Genomic DNA, 18,407 nt, shown 5'->3' on the forward strand with positions numbered 1-18,407 from the left:
AGAAATTACTTATTCCACTGTCCTTTAGTGTGAGAAGTTAATTCATCCTGTGTGGACATCTCGCTATTGCTTGCCAGCTAATATGCCCACTCAATAGCTCTGTGGTAGGCACTGATGTCCTAGATTCTGGTTTCTCCTCCATTGAAAGCACGGCATTGCTGACATACTCTTGTGTCCATGCATTCAGAACATCTCCATTGAAATGCAGATTCTGACTCTCCATCTCAGCCTTACAAAAGTCTTTTCACAGAGATGATCTAAAGTTTAAATGTGAAATCAATTGTGGATTGATTGAAGGCACATTATCATTCTTGCGTAGTGCATCTGTGTTTTCATGCTGTCCATGGATTCTTTAAGAAAACTAATTACCGTTTCTGAGCACTTTCTTCCTTTCCATGCGTCACCATACTGTCTTTTACCCTTGTTTCCTTTTGAATAAAAAAATAAAATTACTCCAGACAGCTCATATTGAAAAAAAAAGGAATAGGTGCAAAAACAATTAGGTAATGTGAATTTCATTTCCTTTAATCTGATTCCATTAATGAGGCTCTGTGAACAGTAAGAGAGAGACTTTCTTATCTTTGCTCCTTTTAAAATATACTATTAACTATAGCCATTGTCTGGCGACTTCAGCCAGTTTTGGGATTCTAGATACTGTACATGTGTCCTCCAAACTGATCTCCAACCTCCTTGCTAAATAACTTCCACAGAAGATTTCCATAGTGCTGGTCTGAGACAGGAATTCATCACTGTAGGAATTGGGTAAATGACATCTGCATCTCCAAGTGGTTTCTTTTCATAGCCCTGGTCTACACTATGAGTTTAGGTTGAATTTAGCAGCATTAGATCGATTTAACCCTGCACCCATCCACACGACAAAGCCATTTTTGTCAACTTAAAGGGCTCTTAAAATCGATTTCTGTACTCCTCCCCAATGAGGGGATTAGCACTGAAATCGACATCGCTGGGTTAAATTTGGGGTAGTATGGATGCAATTCGACGGTATTGGCCTCTGGGAGCTATCGCAGATGCTCCATTGTGACCGCTCTGGACAGCACTTTCAACTCAGATGCACTAGCCAGGTACACAGCAAAAGCCCTGGAAACTTTTGAATTTAATTTCCTATTTAGCCAGCATGGCGAGCTCATCAGCACAGGTGACCATGCAGTCCCAGAATGGCAAAAGAGCTCCAGCATGGACCGAACAGGAGGTACTAGATCTGATCGCTGTTTGGGGAGACGAATCTGTACTATCAGAACTCCATTCCAAAAGAAGAAATGCCAAAATATTTGAAAAAATCTCCAAGGGCATGATGGACAGAGGCTACAACAGGGACCCGCAGCAGTGCCGTGTGAAAATTAAGGAGCTCAGGCAAGCCTACCAAAAAGCCAAAGAGGCAAACGGTCGCTCCGGTCAGAGCCCCAGACATGCTGCTTCTATGATGAGCTGTATGCAGTTCTAGAGGGGGTGGTAGACCCTACCACTACCCCACCCCGTCCATGGACACCTGCAAGGGGGGAGTCTCATGCAACAGGGATGAGGATTTGGGGGACAAGGAAGATGAGGAGGTGGAGGAGGATGAGGATAGTGCACAGCATGCAAGCGGAGAAACCATTCTCCCCAACAGCCAGGAACTGTTTATCACCCTGGAGCCAATACCTTCCTAACCCTCCCAAGGCGGGCTCATGGACCATGAAGCCAGAGAAGGCACCTCTGGTGAGTGTACCTTTGTAAATATAATGCATGGCTTAAAAGCAAGCGTGTTTAATGATTCATTTGCCCTGAAGAATCGGGATGCATTTGCGGCCAGTACAGCCCCTCCTTTTAAATGGCCAACCAAAGGGGTGCCTGGTATGGGAAAGGAGGGCACTGCTGTTTGAAACCATTCCCACATGTTATGAAAGTTGAAGAAGCCAAAAGACTGTGGCTTACCATGGCTGCCTGCAAGCCGAATTCTGTTGTCTGGCCCTGCATGTGTGATCTCTCACACCAAACCGGCAGGCCCTCAATATAAGAGGCAAAATGCGACCTTGTACCGAAAGCACATGTGCTATGTAATGTTAACAGCGTGGTTCACCGTGAAAGAGTTTACCCATTGTTCTCTAAAATGTGTCTTTTTAAATACTACTCTCCCTTTTTTTCCTCCTGCAGCTGCAAATGCTTCAATGCTCCCTGTATCATCTCCATCCCAGAGGCTAGCGCAGATAAGAAGGTGAAAAAAATGCACTCACGATGAAATGTTCTCTGAGCTCATGCAGTTCTCCCACACTGAAAGAGCCCAGCAAAATGCATGGAGGAAGACAATGTCAGAGTCCAGGAAAGCAGAAAATGAACGCAAGGATAGGACGGACGCGCGAGAGGAGAGGAGAGGAGAGGACTGTGAACTGTGAGGGCTGCTCTCATCTTGGTATTCTTGCGCTTCAGGACAGGGAAAAGCAAGTCACAACGTTTCATGAAAGTGCCCTTAAGCATTCAAAAGTTTCGCAGCCACTGGGAATCGTCCCAGACCTGCAACACTATGAGGTCCCACCAGTCTGGGCTTGTTTCCCAGGCCCAGAATCAGCATTCCACAGCATGAACCTGCCCCATTAACACCATGATGTCCACATTGCCGGGGCCCGTACTTTGAGAGAAGTCTGTGTCCATGTACTCATCATTTTCGTCACTGCGCTGCCGTTGCCTCCTCGCCTGCTTTTGCAGGTTCTGGTTTTGCACATACTGCAGGATAATGCACAAGATGTTTACAATGCTCATAAGTGCCGTGGTGATCTGAGCGGGCTCTATGCTTGCCGTGGTATGGCGTCTGCAGGAGAGCAGAGTGGCAGTGGAAGCGGTGGTTGGAAGACCATCTGCTGCCAGGACACAACAGCGGTGGTGTCCATTTGCTGAGCTGAGCAGGCTGCATGCTTGCTGTGGTATGGCGGGACAAGAGCGGGAGAGCAGAGTTGCAGCAGAAGCGGCGGATGACAACAGTCATATAGAGGATCTGCGAGACCACCTGGAGAGCAGGAGAGCAGAGTGGCAGCGGAAGCGGTGGTTGGAAGACCAGCTTTTCCGACCTATTGCACCGTCTGCGGCCAGAGCAGGAGAGCAGAGTGGCAGCGGAAGCGGTAGTTTGCTGATGATGGTTAGCAGTCCTACTGCACAGTCTGCTGAAAGCAGTATAGCTCCTGCACGGAAAAAAGGCATGAAACGATTGTCTGCCGTGGCTTTCATGGAGGGAGGGGCGACTGATGACATGTACCCAAAACCACCCCATCAGGCATTGGGAGCTCAACCCAGAATTCCAATGGGCGGCGGAGACTGTGGGAACTGTGGGATAGCTACTGTGGCGGAGCTCTGACTTTGCTCCCATGGGTCCTGCGCTTCTAGGCGGTTTATGCCAGCCTCAGTGGCTCACTGTGACCCTCTACGTAGCCCTTCTATAAATTCGACCTAATTTCGTAGTGTAGACATACCCTTACTTGAATGCATCTAATGCTTTGGAGAGTGGGTGATATGCCATTTCTCCCACAGGTTTAGCTGATTGAGCAAATAGATCAGTTCTGTCTGCTCTCATGAGTTAACCCCCTTATTTGCTGCCTTATGCATGCCCTGTAAACTACAGAAGTGATAGAACATTCTTTCCAAGTACAATTGTCATATTGGGGTGTAAAGAAGAGCCAGTATGTGAGATTGCTGGAGATTAAACCATTTAGAGGGCTGTCGGTAGATGCCATTACCCTGAATTTCACCTGGAACTGAATTTGACAGCCAGTACACCGTATAGGTGTTGTACGTATTCACAGGGGCGGCTCCAGGCCCCAGCACGCCAAGCGCGTGCTTGGGGCGGCATGCCGCGGGGGGCACTCTGCCGGTCGCCGGGAGGGCGGCAGGCGGCTCCGGTGGACCTCCCGCAGGCGTCACTAGAGCTGCCCCTGCGTATTCACCAGCCTGCCCTGCCTTGCCTAGCAAGTGAGTTGGGTTTTTTTTTACCCTGCTTCCAAGTGGACTTCAGGGTTGTCCTAGTAACGTGTGCTACAGCAGGAAGTCACATGGGGACTGTAGTGAGATCTATAGCAGAGAGGAAGGGGAGCAATTTCTTGACCAAATGAAGATAGAAAAGAGTGTTTCTGGTGTTTCCAGTTTCAATCTGGAAATCCATGAGCAGAAGTAAGTTTAATAGATTCTTCTCAGATTTCAAACCATTTGGCAATAGATGGGCCGACATCCATGTTTGAGGGAGCAATCAGATTTTGTGCCAGTTCTTGAGAATGTTTCCTCTGCCAACTGACATCACCTCCCCTTTTTCCAGACTGATTTTAATCCAGTCAAATAATACAACTTCAATTGAATTAATCGGACAAGCAAAGGTTTGAAGACCAGGCTGATATGCCTTGGTAGCGGGAGCATTTTTAGTAGGTAGCAGGAGTGTAGCAGTTTTGCTTATATTCGTCACTAGTGATCCAGTCCTGCTGTTAGTGAAGTTGACTGAAGTTTCACCATTTCTTCCACTGAGAACAGGACCGTGTCTTAGGCCTAGTCTACACTAAGGGGGGCGGGGTCGAACTAGGGTACGCAAGTTCAGCTACGCGAATAGCGTAGCTGAACTCGAAGTACCCTAGTTCGACTTACTTACCCATCCAGACGCGGCGGGGTCGAACTCCGCGGCTCCAAGGTCGACTCCGCCACCGCCGCTCACGGTGGTGGAGTTCCGGAGTTGACCGGAGCGCACGGGGAGTTCGAACTATCGTGTCTTGATTAGACGCGATGGTTCGAACTCGGAGAAGTCGAACTCACCGCGTCGACCCGCGCGTTGAGTATGGACCTGCCCTTAGATAATAGCAAACTTGCAGTGGAAGGATCTTTCCATGGTGCTGTAGTTCCCAAACGATTCATCATTCTGATTCTTTTGCCATCCTTTCTCACAATGAGTAGTACTGTGTGCTGTGTTTTATGTATTGAAAATCATAGGGTAAAATGCTGTTCAGCATGAGCAAGGGTGGCAGAATCTGGGTCCTATTCCAATGTGCCCATCACGCTTTCTCTAGAAGTAGGTTCAAAAATGAATAACAATCAGTGCTAGTTAGAGAGGACGTCTCCTAACTAAAGCTGTAATGAAAATCTTCCTACATTTGGTGATCAAAAATGGTACGTGAGTATTCCCATGGAGTCAAGCTGTGTGATCGGTTTACAAGGAAACCAAGTGAAGATTAATTACTTGCCTAGCGTCTCAATTAACTATGATTCAGTTTGAAAAGAGCTAAATTCCAAGCACAGCTTTTATCATTCTGAAATATGCACTCTAGAAATGAAGGGATAATTCATGCATAAACTCACATTCAGTGACATTCTTTTATAGGGTTTCCTCGGTCCTTATCGTGTTGCCTCAGTAACACGTCTTTGATCCCCATGACATTCAACCTTCGCGTCCCTGGGGATGGTCCTGGGGATCCAAGTGTTACCAGTTCTGTTCAGACCTTGGACATCACAAGAACATCCTGGAGAAAGGGAGCCCAGGGAAGTATCAAGCCAAAAGAATTTACCATAACACCCAGTAGAGGTACCATCCGCTCTCATGAGCTCCTGGATATCCAGGTACAGTATATGTCAAACTACAGTTGAACAGAAGAGTCTGATGGTTTGCAAAGCTAAAACAAGGCTTTTGTTACTATTGGGTTTATTGTAATGTGAGTAATCCAAGAGCTTTTCGTAACCCTGGTTTCGGAGGCACTCAAGGAGGTACAGTTCGGTTTCCAAAACTGCAAGTCCAGATTATGAATTTCAACCACAATAGTCACATATTAATGAGTTTCCTGATGTGGGTTTAGAGAACTTCTCAGAGAAGCTGGTCTTTGATTTAAAGGAGGAAGAAATAGGATGGAAAGTAGTAGTTAAAAAGTAATGCTTTACAGTATATAAGCAAAAATAGTTCACTCTCTTTCTCATTCTCACATTCACCCTCCCAAATACAATGATCTCCAGGGTGGACAGTGAAAGATAGGGTATCCATTAATGATCCCAGCTGCTCTTGAGCCAGATTTTGCTTTCAGTTATCATTGTAAATTTGGAATAATTCTGTTCAAGTCAGTAGACTGCCTCCGGATTTATACTGGTGTAACTGAGAGCAAAATCTGGCCCCTTGATTTTAAAGCCACAGTGAATTTATTTAATTTATTTGTGTTCAGGAGACTGGGTTAAAAGGAGTTTTTTAAGTCTCACTACCAGCCTGAAGGAGCTAATATCATCATGGAAGTAACTCTTTTTTCCATTTTTGTCACTGAGATTTTGTCATGTAACACACAACTCAAAGCCATTATCTCATTCTAGTGACAATGTGTAGTGTTTGGTTTGCATTTCAACTCGTAGCCAAAATATGGTACATTCCACTTTCGTATTCAGCTACAGTTGAAGGTGATTTATTCAATGGATTTCCACCATATCTGTAACATTAGCTTGAAAGTCAAGGTCTTTTTATGAGAAGGAGGTTTTAGGCAAAACTGAACTCTGGCGTAGAGATCTGCACCTGTGTAAGGATCCTGGTGTGGGTTACGGAGCAGAATCCTCTGTCTCCTTATGCTTTAATGTGGAAGTTTGGAGGCGATTTACCTGTGGGGTCTCTCGGTTCTTAACTTGGTTTTGCAAACATCCCAGAGCGACCGAAGAATTCACTTATGGAGCAAATTCAGCCTGGGTAAGTGGACACATTGAAGTCAATGGAGTTGCACCTGGTCACATTAAGCTAGTATTTGGCCTTGTATCTCAATTCAGAGATTGTCCAAATGTAACTTTTGTGATGGAGCAAGGCCGGATGGCTACAGGAAAGTACTGAGGAGCAGGTATGTTAGCTCCAGGCTAAGCAAATCCCTAGTACCATGGGAACCAAAATGGCAGTTGCTCCAGGCTAATCAAGGCACCTGGGGCCAATTAAGAACTTTCTAGAAGGCACCGGAGAGAGCTACATTGATTGGAGCACCTGCAGCCAATCAGGACAGGCTAATCAAGGCACCTGGTATAAAAAGGGGAGCTCACTCCAGTCTAGGGAGGAGGAGCCAGAGGAAAGAAGTGCGCATGAGGAGCTGGGAGCAAGAGACACAAGGAACTAAGAACTGAGAGGGGGTACTACTGGAGGATTGAGGAAAACACCATACAATCAAGCAACATCAGACACCAGGAGGCTCCTGTGGTGAGGATAAAGAAGGTGTTTGAAGGAGGCTATGGGGAAGTAGCCCAGGGAGCTGTAGCGGTCAAGCAGCGGTTACAAGTAGCACTATAGAGACTGCTGCAATTCACAGGGCCCTGGGCTGGAACCCGGAGTAGAGGGCGGGCCCGGGTTCCCCCCTAGCCCCGCTACTCCTAATCAGACATAGGAGTAGTTGATCCAGTCTATGGGTTTCATCCAAGGGGAAAACCACTGAGGGGAAGAAATCCGCCAATAAGCGCAGGACCTACTAGAGGAGAGGAGGAACTTTGCCACACTTTACTCCAAGGGGCCATCTGTTGTAAGCAAACCTACAGATGAAGATTTAGGTCAAAATCCTTGCGTTAATCATCAGACCCACACAAAGGAGAAGAGGAGAAAAGGCAAGTGTGACAACCTGACACCCCAATATTCACCACTGTCATGTAATTAGAATATGTTTTGTACAAAGTATGTCTTGAGAGGTATCATTCTAAAAGTCTTAATCTGCTAAACATTAATATCTCGTCGGATTGTACGTGCTATCATCGTATGTGAAGTTATGAAGTTTGGCTGTGTGTGTGTCACTGAAACACCCACAAGCAGCCTTTCAGGTACGACAGTAAAAAGGCCAAATAATAACGGCTTATTCTTCTTCGAGTGATTGCTCCTATGCATTCCAGTTAGGTGTGCGCGCCGCGCGTGCACAGCATCTCGGAACTTTTTACCCTAGCAACACCGGCGGGCCGGCTGGCGCCCCCTGGAGTGGCGCCGCCATGGCGCCGCCATGGCGCGAGTTATATACCCCAGCCGGCCCGTCCGCTCCTCAGTTCCTTCTTACCGCCCGTGACGGCCAGTTGGAACTGTGGAGTGCTTTTCGTTCTCCACGACCCTAGCTTTCGCTTCTGATTTGTATATAGTTAGTTTGGTAGTTAGTTTTGACAGTTACTTAGTTAGATAGTTAGTGTAAATAGATAAGGTAAAAGGGGGGGGGTTTCCCCTTTTACCTCACCCGGTGTGGGCTCATGCCCAAGGCGCCAGGCTTTAAGCCCTGCGCGGCGTGCCAGAGGCCTATGCCCATCGGAGACCCGCACGACGCCTGTCTCCATTGCCTGGGCGAAGGGCACAGAACAGACAAGTGTTCGATCTGTTCGACTTTTAAACCGCGGCGGCTGCGCTCCTGGCGGCCCCCGCGGTGCCCGTGCACAAGCTGTGCACCGGACCCTTGACTTCGGCGCCGCAAGGCCCGTCGAGTCCAGTGCCGCCACGCTCCCCAGTGCCGTCCGAGGTTGAGCCCCGGCTGCCGTCAACGCCGGAGACATTCGCCTTCGCGCGAGAGCTGATCAAGCTCATAGAGGCACCAGGCCTCCGGCCCCCGGCACCGCCGGTGCGGGCTGTCGTGTCGGCGGGAAAGCCGGCCAGAATGACCTGGCCGCCCTCTCTGGACAGGCGACATGGACGGCGCACCCGGTCCCGGTCACGTTCCCGGTCCCATGGCAGATCTCCGTCCCGTCGCTTGTGATCTCGGCACCGCTCGCCTTCGCGGTACCGATCGCCGTCGAAACGTCGGTCGCAGTCCCGGTACCGCTCGTCATCGTGGTACCGGTCGTACTCCCGGCGCCACACGAGGTCCAGGTCGCCATCGCGTCGGCACCGCCAGAGGTCGCCGTCCCGGCACCGTGACTCGCGCGAGCGCTCCCGGCACCGGAGGTCTCAATCCCGGTCGAGCTCCCGGCACCGGTCGAGCTCCCGGCACCGTGACGGACGTCACTCCCGGTCGCCGTCCCGGTACCGAGCGGACCAGCATCGCTCTTCGCTGCCATCCGGGGACGGACTACCTCACTCCGCAGCGCATTCCGTCAGCGCCTCGGCACCTCCATGGCCATCCCGTCCCGCGTCGGTCGCTTCTGGGACGGAGGGCTACGGACTCCTGCCACCTACCCCGCAGGGCCATCCTCAAGGGGCACAGCCGTGGGGCTTCTGGGTTCCATGGGCCCAGTATGAGGCTCAGGGGGCGCCCTTTCCACCAAGGCCTCCCGCGACCGAGCGCAGGGTTCCAGAGGCGACAATAACCCGACCGTCGCCAGCGGCGGATGCTATACCGTCGGAGTCCCAGTGCCACGCGCAGCCCGCCCCCCCCGAAGAGCAAGCAGCGGACCCCTCTTCGGAGGTGGTCGTCCAGGGGTTGTCCTCCTCGTCCTCGCCTGATGAGGCTGTGGCCGGCGCGGCGACAAAGGAGCCTCCACCCATCGATGTAAAGGCTCACCAAGACCTCCTTCGCCGCGTGGCGACAGCTATGGCCTTGCCGGTAGAGGAGGTACAGGAAGACGAGGACCCCATTACGAACGTTGTTGGGGCGGACATACCGGTGCGAGTTGCGCTGCCTTTTGTACGGACAGTGCAAAGGAATGCCACCACTATCTGGCAGACGCCTGCGTCCGTGCCTCCTACGGCCCGTGGTGTTGAACGAAAGTACTCTGTCCCTCCCACGGGCTATGAATATTTGTACACACATCCGACCCCGGACTCCCTGGTAGTCCAGTCGGTCAATGACAGGGAACGCCACGGCCAACCGGCCCCTGCGCCCAAATCAAAGGACGCGAGGCGTATGGACCTGCTAGGCCGAAAGGTCTATTCTGCTGGAGGCCTCCAAATGAGGATTGCCAATCAGATGGTCCTCCTCGCCAGGTACGTCTTTGATATCTTGACGTCCCTGGCGAAATTTACTGAGCTCCTGCCGACAGCCTCACGCCAGGAGTTCGCAGCCATGTTGGAGGAGGGGAGGGGGTCGTCTAGATCCTCCATCTCAGCCGCCCTCGACGCTGCGGACTCAGGTGCGAGGACCTTGGCCTCTGGTGTAACGATGCGGCGTATCGCCTGGCTGCAGTCTTCCACCCTGCCGCCGGAGGTCCAATATACACTACAGGACCTGCCATTCGATACAAAGGGGCTTTTCTCGGAAAAGACGGATTTTTGAATCCAGACTTTGAAGGATGGCCGTATCGCGATACGTACTCTAGGCATGCATACGCCAGCGACGCAGCGCAGGCCATTCCGTCCACAGCCCTCCCGACCGGCCTATCAGTCTCGGTATCGACCTTACAATAGCCGACAACCGGCCCAAAATCGCCGTCGCCCGTCCGGCAACCGCCGCAACCAGGGCCAGGCCGCTTCCAAGGCCCCTCAGGGGGCCAAGCAGGCCTTTTGATGGGACGCTCGAGGACGGCCCATCACTCTCCCTACCGGATCCTTCCCCGTTATTTTACAACCGCCTCTCCCATTTCTTTTCGGCGTGGTCCCAATTAACAACAGACAACTGGGTGCTTCAAACAGTCCAGTCGGGATACCGCCTGCAATTTGTTTCGCCCCCTCCTTCCCACCCATCTTCCCTGTCCCTCTTCAGGGACCCCTCTCACGAGCAAGTCCTCTTACAAGAGGTCCAGACTCTGTTGAGCGTGGGTGCCATAGAAGCAGTGCCTCAAGACAGGCGGGGCAGGGGATTCTACTCCCGTTATTTTCTCATCCCCAAGGCGAAAGGCGGGCTACGTCCTATCCTGGACCTTCGCGAGCTGAACAAGTACCTGCTCAAGCCCAAGTTTCGCATGGTCACCCTGGGGACCATCATTCCCTCTCTGGATCCGGGAGACTGGTTTGCCGCCCTCGACATGAAGGACGCCTACTTCCATGTCGCGATCTATCCTCCCCATCGTCGTTACCTTCGGTTTATGGTCAACGACACCCACTACCAGTTCGCAGTGTTGCCGTTCGGACTTTCCACCGCCCCGAGGGTGTTTACCAAATGCATGGCGGTAGTCGCCGCAGCCCTCCGACGTCGTCAGATACACGTTTACCCGTATCTCGACGACTGGCTGGTTCGAGGTCAGTCCCGGCAACTTGTGATGGACCAGATGGCAGAAATCCTGTCTCTCTTTCAGCGACTCGGTCTTCTCATCAACGCCGAGAAGTCCACATTGATCCCGGCACAGCGCGTAGAGTTTATCGGAGCAGTCCTCAACTCCACGGTAGCCAGGGCCTGTCTCCCTCGCGCTCGACACCCCCAAGTAGACCTTTTCGCCTCCAGGGAGAACAGACAGGGCCACTGTCATACTCGTAGCGCCGGCCTGGCCGAGGCAGCACTGGTTCAACCTGCGGCTCGAGCTCTCCGTTCGGGAACCTATCCCCCTTCCGTTGTGGCCGGACCTCATCACTCAGGACTTCGGCAGACTCCGCCATCCGAACCTGCAATCCCTCCATCTCACAGCTTGGTACCTGAGTGGTTGACCCGCGCGGAGAGGGGCTGTTCATGGAAGAGATTCGCACTCTGGTGTGATGAACGAGGTCTTGATCCATTCATAGTCCCGGTCCCTACCATCCTGGACTACCTCTGGTACCTTAAGGAGCAAGGTCTTGCAGTCTCCTCCTTGAGAGTTCACCTGGTGGCAGTGTCCGCTTTTCGTCCATCCGTAGAAGGTCGGTCCATCTTCTCGAACCAGATGGTTTCCCGCTTTCTCAAAGGCCTGGACCGCTTGTACCCGCCGGTCCGGCGCCCTGCCTCGGCCTGGGATTTGAACCTCGTGTTGGCCAAGCTGATGGGTCCTCCGTTCGAGCCCTTAGCCACATGCTCCCTGCTCTACCTCTCGTGGAAGACGGCCTTCCTTGTCGCCATTACATCAGCAAGACGAGTTTCTGAGCTCCGCGCCCTAACGGTTAGCCCGCCGTACACGGTCTTCCATGGGGACAAAGTGCAGCTTCGCCCTCATCCGGCCTTCCTCCCGAAGGTAGTGTCAGCTTTCCATCTCAACCAGGAGATCTTCCTCCCGGCGAAGCCGCATGCCTCGCCTCGGGAACAGCAGCTGCATACCCTCGACGTCCGGCGTTCGCCCCAGCTGTTCGTAGCGGTTGCTGACTGCATGAAGGGAGAGCCGATATCCTCCCAGCGGATTTCCTCCTGGGTCACTGCGTGTATCCGGACCTGCTACGAGCTGGCTCGCGTACCACCAGGCCGCGTTACTGCACACTCGACGAGGGCGTACGCCTCATCTGTTGCCTTCCTGGCCAACGTTCCGATCCAGGACATCTGTCGAGCGGCCACCTGGTCTTCGGTCCACACCTTCGCCTCCCACTACGCGTTGGTGCAACAGTCTCAAGACGACGCAGCCTTCGGCTCCGCGGTATTATACTCCGCCACGTCTCACTCCGACCCCACCGCCTAGGTAAGGCTTGGGATTCACCTAACTGGAATGCATAGGAGCAATCACTCGAAGAAGAAAAGACGGTTACTCACCGGTAGTAACTGTTGTTCTTCGAGATGTGTTGCTCCTATCCATTCCAGACCCGCCCTCCTTCCCCACTGTCGGAGTAGCTGGCAAGAAGGAACTGAGGAGCGGACGGGCCGGCTGGGGTATATAACTCGCGCCATGGCGGCGCCACTCCAGGCGCCAGGAGTAACCGTCTTTTGAGGAAATCCACAGAAGCACAAGGATTACCCCAGGAACTGTGTACAACAGAAACCTCTCAGAGGTAGCACGACACAATGGGAACTGTGTGACCCAGGTCACAGCAAAAGAGCTTTCCAGCAAGTGGGAAGAAGATATAAAAGGGGGACTCTGAGATCATGAGGGGACCTCACTCTCCCTGCAACGACACACCTGGAAACACCTGAGGGGCAAGGACTGAACTGTGGGAGGTGATGGTCCCAGGCTAGAGGGATCTTTAGCCTGTGTTTGAAAACTGGGAAAGCCACGGCAACTTGTGCCTTAAGACTCTGCCAGCCTGTTTATCACGCAGGGTGATAATTTGTTAATTTATATCCTACCTATCTAGTGTGTTAAGCTCAGTTTACGGTTATTGTTTATTTACTTAGGTAATCTGCTTTGATCTGTTTGCTATCACTTATAATCACTTAAAATCTATCATTTGTAGTTAAATAACTTGTTTTTGTTTTTAACCCAGTTTGTGTAATTCATAACTGGGGGGTGGGGAGCTGTGCTCTCTACATTGAGGGAGAGGGTGAATTTCAATGAGCTCACACTAAAGTTCTCTGTGCAGCACAAGACAATACAATTCTGGGTTTACTCTCAAGAAGGGGAGTGCACTTGAGTACTGGGCAATTCCTTAGCTGAAGCCTTCCCATGCAGCACTGATTTCAGGGTCTGTGTCTTTCTGCAGCTGGGTGTGTCTTTACCTGTGTGTGTGCTAGAGGAGGCTTGAGGGCCTGGCTCAGCAGGACAGGATGAGGGAGGCCAGGCTGGTGGAACAGGCAGGCTCAGTGGTACCCCAGTATATGAGGTGGCACCTCCGAAGTGGGGGCAACCTATCACAGGAAGCTTGATTGTGCCATAGGTCCTGAACTGTGCATCCTCGCTGAGCATTAATTCCTCCCCAGGAGCACAGCACGGGACATGTATGCTGCAGCACACCATATGGTAACATCCCTTGCAGCACCTTTGCTCAGGAGTCCATTGGGCTGGTCACATCCCTGAGCCAGCAGACCATGGCCCATTGTGACATGGGGCATATGCAGATGTCATTAGCCATTCCACAGCTGTAAGCTAGAATGGCTGCTGTGTGGGAGCAGACATTCTTCCTCCACTAACCCACCTGCATAGGACAGGACAGGCTTTGTCTTTGGCATTTTGGCTTTGTTATTCTGCTGTCTAAAGTAAGAAATTTTAACAAATATAGCTGTTTTCACAGTGGAACTTTCTGTTTTGCACTGTGTCTGATCTCTCTGGGAATTTTAACTTATTATTCAACTGTGAACTCATCTCCAGACAGATCGAAGGAGAGAGACACATTTCTTTTTACAGAGTCGTGGCTAAAATAAATCAGAGAGAACAGGCAACAATAAGTATTATCCTTGATGTGCACACAGTATGGGAGGATTCTAGATGATGATGTGTTTGCTAAAACATAAGGATGACTAGGGTGACTCCTGGCTCCTTTTCATTCTTAATGACAGCAAACTTAGGAAGACCATCCCTTCAGACCCCTGTGAGTGCTCAGTACCAAGATGTAGAGCTTGCTGAGGAAAAGAACTGCAGCTTTTTAAGCCATCATGGATGCCCATTGTTATGTAAAGTGATCCTCCTTGGGAAAAAGTTCATGTGCTGGAGGAAACAACTAGGGGCCATGCTCCTCTTGACCTGCTGCTCACAAAGAGGGAAGAATTGGTAGGGGAAGTAGAAGTGGGTGGCAACCTGGGCAGCAGTGACCATGAGATGATCGAGTTCAGGATCCTGACAAAAGGAAGAAAGGAGAGCAGCCAAATAGAGACTTCAGAAAAGCAGACTTTGACTCCCTCGTGGAACTGAAGGGCAGGATCCCCTGGGAAAATAACATGAGAGGGAAAGGAGTCCAGGAGAGCTGGCTGTATTTTAAAGAAGCCTTATTGAGGATGCAGGAACAAACCATTCCAATGTGCAGAAAGAATAGCAAATATGGCAGGTGACCAGCTTGGCTTAACAGAGAAATCTTCAGTGAGCTTAAACATAAAAAGGAAGATGACAAGAAGTGGAAACTTGGACAGATGACTAGGGAGAAGTATAAAAATATTGCTCAGGCATGCAGGAGTGTAATCAGGAAGGCCAAAGCACAATTGGAGTTGCAGGTAGCAAGGGATGTGAAGAGTAACAAGAAGGGTTTGTACAGGTATGTTAGCAACAAGAAGAAGGTCAGGAAAAGTGTGGGACCCTTACTGAATGGGGGAGGCAACCTAGTGACCGATGATGTGGAAAAAGCTGAAGCACTCAGTGCTTTTTTTGCCTCGGTCTTCACAGGCAGGGTCAGCTCTCAGACTGCTGCACTGGGCAGCACAATATGGGGAGGAGGTGAGCAGCCCTCAGTGGCAAAAGAACAAGTTAAGGACTATTTAGAAAAGCTGGACATGCACAAGTCCATGGGGCCAGTGCAATGCATCTGAGGATGCTGAGCGAGTTGGCTGATGTGATTGCAGAGCCACTGGCCAGTGTCTTTGAAAACTTGTGGCAATTGGGGGAGGTCCTGCACAATTGGAAAAAGGCAAATATAGTGCCCACCTTTAGAAAAGGGAAGAAGGAGAACCTGGGGAACTACAGACCGGTCAGCCTCACCTCAGTCCCCAGCGAAATCATGGAGCAGCTCCTCAAGGAATCAATTCTGAAGCACTTAGAGGAGAGGAAAGTGATCAGGAACAGTTAGCATGGATTCACCAAGGGCAAGTCATGCCTGATGAACCTAATTGCCTTCTATGAAGAGAAAACTGCGTCTGTGGATGAGGGGAAAGTGGTGGATGTGATATATCTTGACTTTAGCAAAGTTTTTGATATGGTCTCCCGCAGTATTCTTGCCAGCAAGTTAAAGAAGTATGGGCTGGATGAATGGACTATAAGGTGGATAGAAAGCTGGCTAGATTGTCAGGCTCAACAGGTAGTGATCAACAGTTCCATGTCTAGTTGGCAGCCGGTATCAAGCTGAGTGCCCCAGGGTCAGTCCTGGGGCCAGTTTTGTTCAACATCTTCATTAATGATCTGGATGATGGGATTAATTGCACCCTCAGCAAGTTCGTGGATGACACTAAGCTGGGGGAAGAGGTAGATACGCTGGAGGGTAAGGATAGGGTCCAGAGTGACCTAGACAAATTAGACAATTGGGCTAAAAGAAATCTGAGGCAAGTGATTATTCCCCTCTATCTGGCAATTGTGAGGCCACATCTGGGTTATTGCATCCAGTTTTGTGCCCCTCACTGCAGAAGGGATGTGGACAAATTGGAGATAGTCCAGCAGAGGGCAACAAAAATAATTAGGGAGCTGGGGCACATTACTTATGACAAGAGGCTGAGGGAACTGGGCTTATTTAGTCTGCAGAAAAGAAGAGTGAAGTGGGATTTGATAGCAGCCTTCAACTACCTGAAGGGGGGTTCCAAAGAAGAGGGAGCTCGGCTCTTCTCAGTGATGGCAGATGACAGAACAAGGAGTAACGGTCTCAAGTTGCAGTGGGGGAGGTCTAGGTTGGATATTAGGAAAAACTATTTAATTAGGAGGGTAGGTTACCTGGGGAGATGGTGGAATCTCCTTCCTTGGAGGTTTTTAAGGCCCGGCTTGACAAAGCCCTGGCTGGGATGATTTAGTTGGGGTTGGTCCTGCTTTACCAGAGGTTGGACTAGATGACCTCCTGAGGTCTCTTCCAATGCTAATCTGTGAGTCTATGAAAAGAAAAATCAATTGCTTTGCTAAAGCCACATTTCCCCATTTTTCCATTCTCTGGATCACTTTATATTAAAACAAAATCTTGGAGCCCATCTTTGGTCCTAGACTTGCCAATTCCTTACAATTTTGGTCTCAAAATGCTTCCTTAATGGTCCACCAGATAAGGCTTCCTGGACCTGTGATGGTCCAAAGATCCTCAACTGAGAACCATTGATACAGCCAGTGCAACCTTACTCAGTAGAGTCCTTCTCCAGCAAATGATCTCCAAGTTCCAAAAGCCCAACAAAGGGGATACTAGAGGTTGTTGAATGAGCACCCCATCTGAGGGATTGCGTTAGAAAATAAAGTATTTGTTCCCCTTTTCCTGCATTAGGTGACCTTATGTTCCAACGCTGTGAAGAAATATGAAATGGCATTGGTGGTGGATGTGGATGGTATCGGAGAGGAAGTGCTGGCACTCCTAATCACAGCGAGGTATTGACACTCCCTTTACATCCATTCCCCCTTTGTCTCTGTGTCACCTACACTACGCCGCCATATACACAATATGCTGGATTTATCCCTCCCTTCCAAAATGAGAACCACTGTTTAATGTGATTATTGTGCATAGCTGGGCACTAGAACTAAATCTGATATGGGAGTGACAAAGTACTGTAAACAACACATGCTGAAAAGCACCTGTACTAAAGATAATGGAAGGGCCCTGAGCCTTTTTCAACATGGGAAGAGTAAGAGTATTTATTATTGTCCGTGACTTTCAGTGTTTGCAACAGATTTCATGTGTGAAGAGCCCAACAGCCATCCCTTTTCATCCTAGGGTGACCAGATGTCCTGATTCTATAGGGACAGGCCTGATTTTTGGGTCTTTTTCTCATACAGGCTCCTATTACCCCCCACCCCCGTCCCGATTTTTCACACTTGCTGTCTGGTCACCCTATTTCATCCTGAGTATTGTACTTAAATCAGGTTGTAACAAAAGGGGTGTATGCGCTTCCTGCAGTGGAAAATCTATTTGGCATGGAGACATCTGAGGCATGGATGGCAATGCAATGATGGGGTTAGTTTCAGACAATTAGCATGTGGATTAATACCAAAGAGTTTAAGACAAAATTCTGAATTTTAGCTAGGAGAAATAAACAAAAGATAGTGATGAGGGAAGAGTATTATTATTATTATTTGCTTTATAGAATGAGCTCAGCTTCATCTTCTTTCCTCTAGTTTTAGTTATTTGCCATCACAGATTTGAGCCGGGGTCATTTTTCCTGGGTCAGATACTGTAGGACTGTTGTAACTCGGTTGACTTCAGTGCAGTTACAAAAGGGATGCATTTGGCCCTGTATGTATTATTGTGTATATATAGATGGGGAGAGGGCAGTTTTAAAAGACCTTGGTACTGGCTTAGCACTACTCCCTTTAAAGTCATTGGGAACTTTGTCATTGACTTCAGTGGGAACAGGGTTAGGCCAACACTGAGTCTGGAATCAATTCTGTAAGCTAATTAGGAGATCATTATACAGGAACACTAATGGACATGACTTTCATCAGCCTGGTGGTCCCCCTGACTCCTCTCTGATACATCCTGCAGAAGGCAGCAGTTGCCCCAGTTTGTAAATTAAGATGTTTTCCTTCTATCAGCTAAATGGCTTCTCAAATCCAGATAAAGGAGGAAGATTTGTGTTCTGGGTTAATGGGTAGGTGTTGCAGAATGACAAGAGACAGAAAGCTCCCTGAGGCTCAGATACAAACCCAAAATCACCCTTTCCAAGTAGGGTTTTAAGGCAGGGGTGTCAAGTTAATTCACATGAACACAGATTTGGCAGAAGTCTCTAGCTGCATATTCCATCCACGCAGAAAACAAAAAATACGAACCAACCAGTACATATTGTCAAGGCTAAGAAAGCTCAGCATGTTAGCAGAGTTCCAATCTGAGAAATTGCACCCTGCTTGAATGCTTGCTGGTGTTAACAGAACACTGTTGAGTAGAGACCCATGGCAGTTTCCCCATATGTCCTTTAACAGAGATTGTTGATTAAAAAGGGAATAAAAAGAATTTTGAGATGATT

At 49.8% G+C, this 18,407-nt stretch overlaps 1 protein-coding gene across 8 annotated transcripts in view; it reads left to right on the plus strand.

The window, feature by feature from the left end:
* The window catches only part of HYDIN (HYDIN axonemal central pair apparatus protein), a 399,941-nt gene that overhangs the window by 142,191 nt on the left and 239,343 nt on the right, over positions 1-18,407 (plus strand). For 7 of the 8 annotated variants that reach the window (XM_044987150.1, XM_044987153.1, XM_044987154.1 and 4 more), the window contains 2 exons: positions 5,342-5,577; positions 16,718-16,818. In XM_044987150.1, coding sequence (XP_044843085.1) covers positions 5,342-5,577; positions 16,718-16,818 — 337 coding nt within the window. Of the gene's footprint in view, positions 1-5,341; positions 5,578-13,707; positions 13,821-16,717; positions 16,819-18,407 lie in introns of those variants that run through there. The other variant, XM_044987156.1, reaches the window with a different exon arrangement.

The sequence above is a fragment of the Mauremys mutica genome, chromosome 14 (genome assembly GCF_020497125.1).
Source record: "Mauremys mutica isolate MM-2020 ecotype Southern chromosome 14, ASM2049712v1, whole genome shotgun sequence".
Taxonomy (NCBI): Eukaryota; Metazoa; Chordata; order Testudines; family Geoemydidae; genus Mauremys; species Mauremys mutica.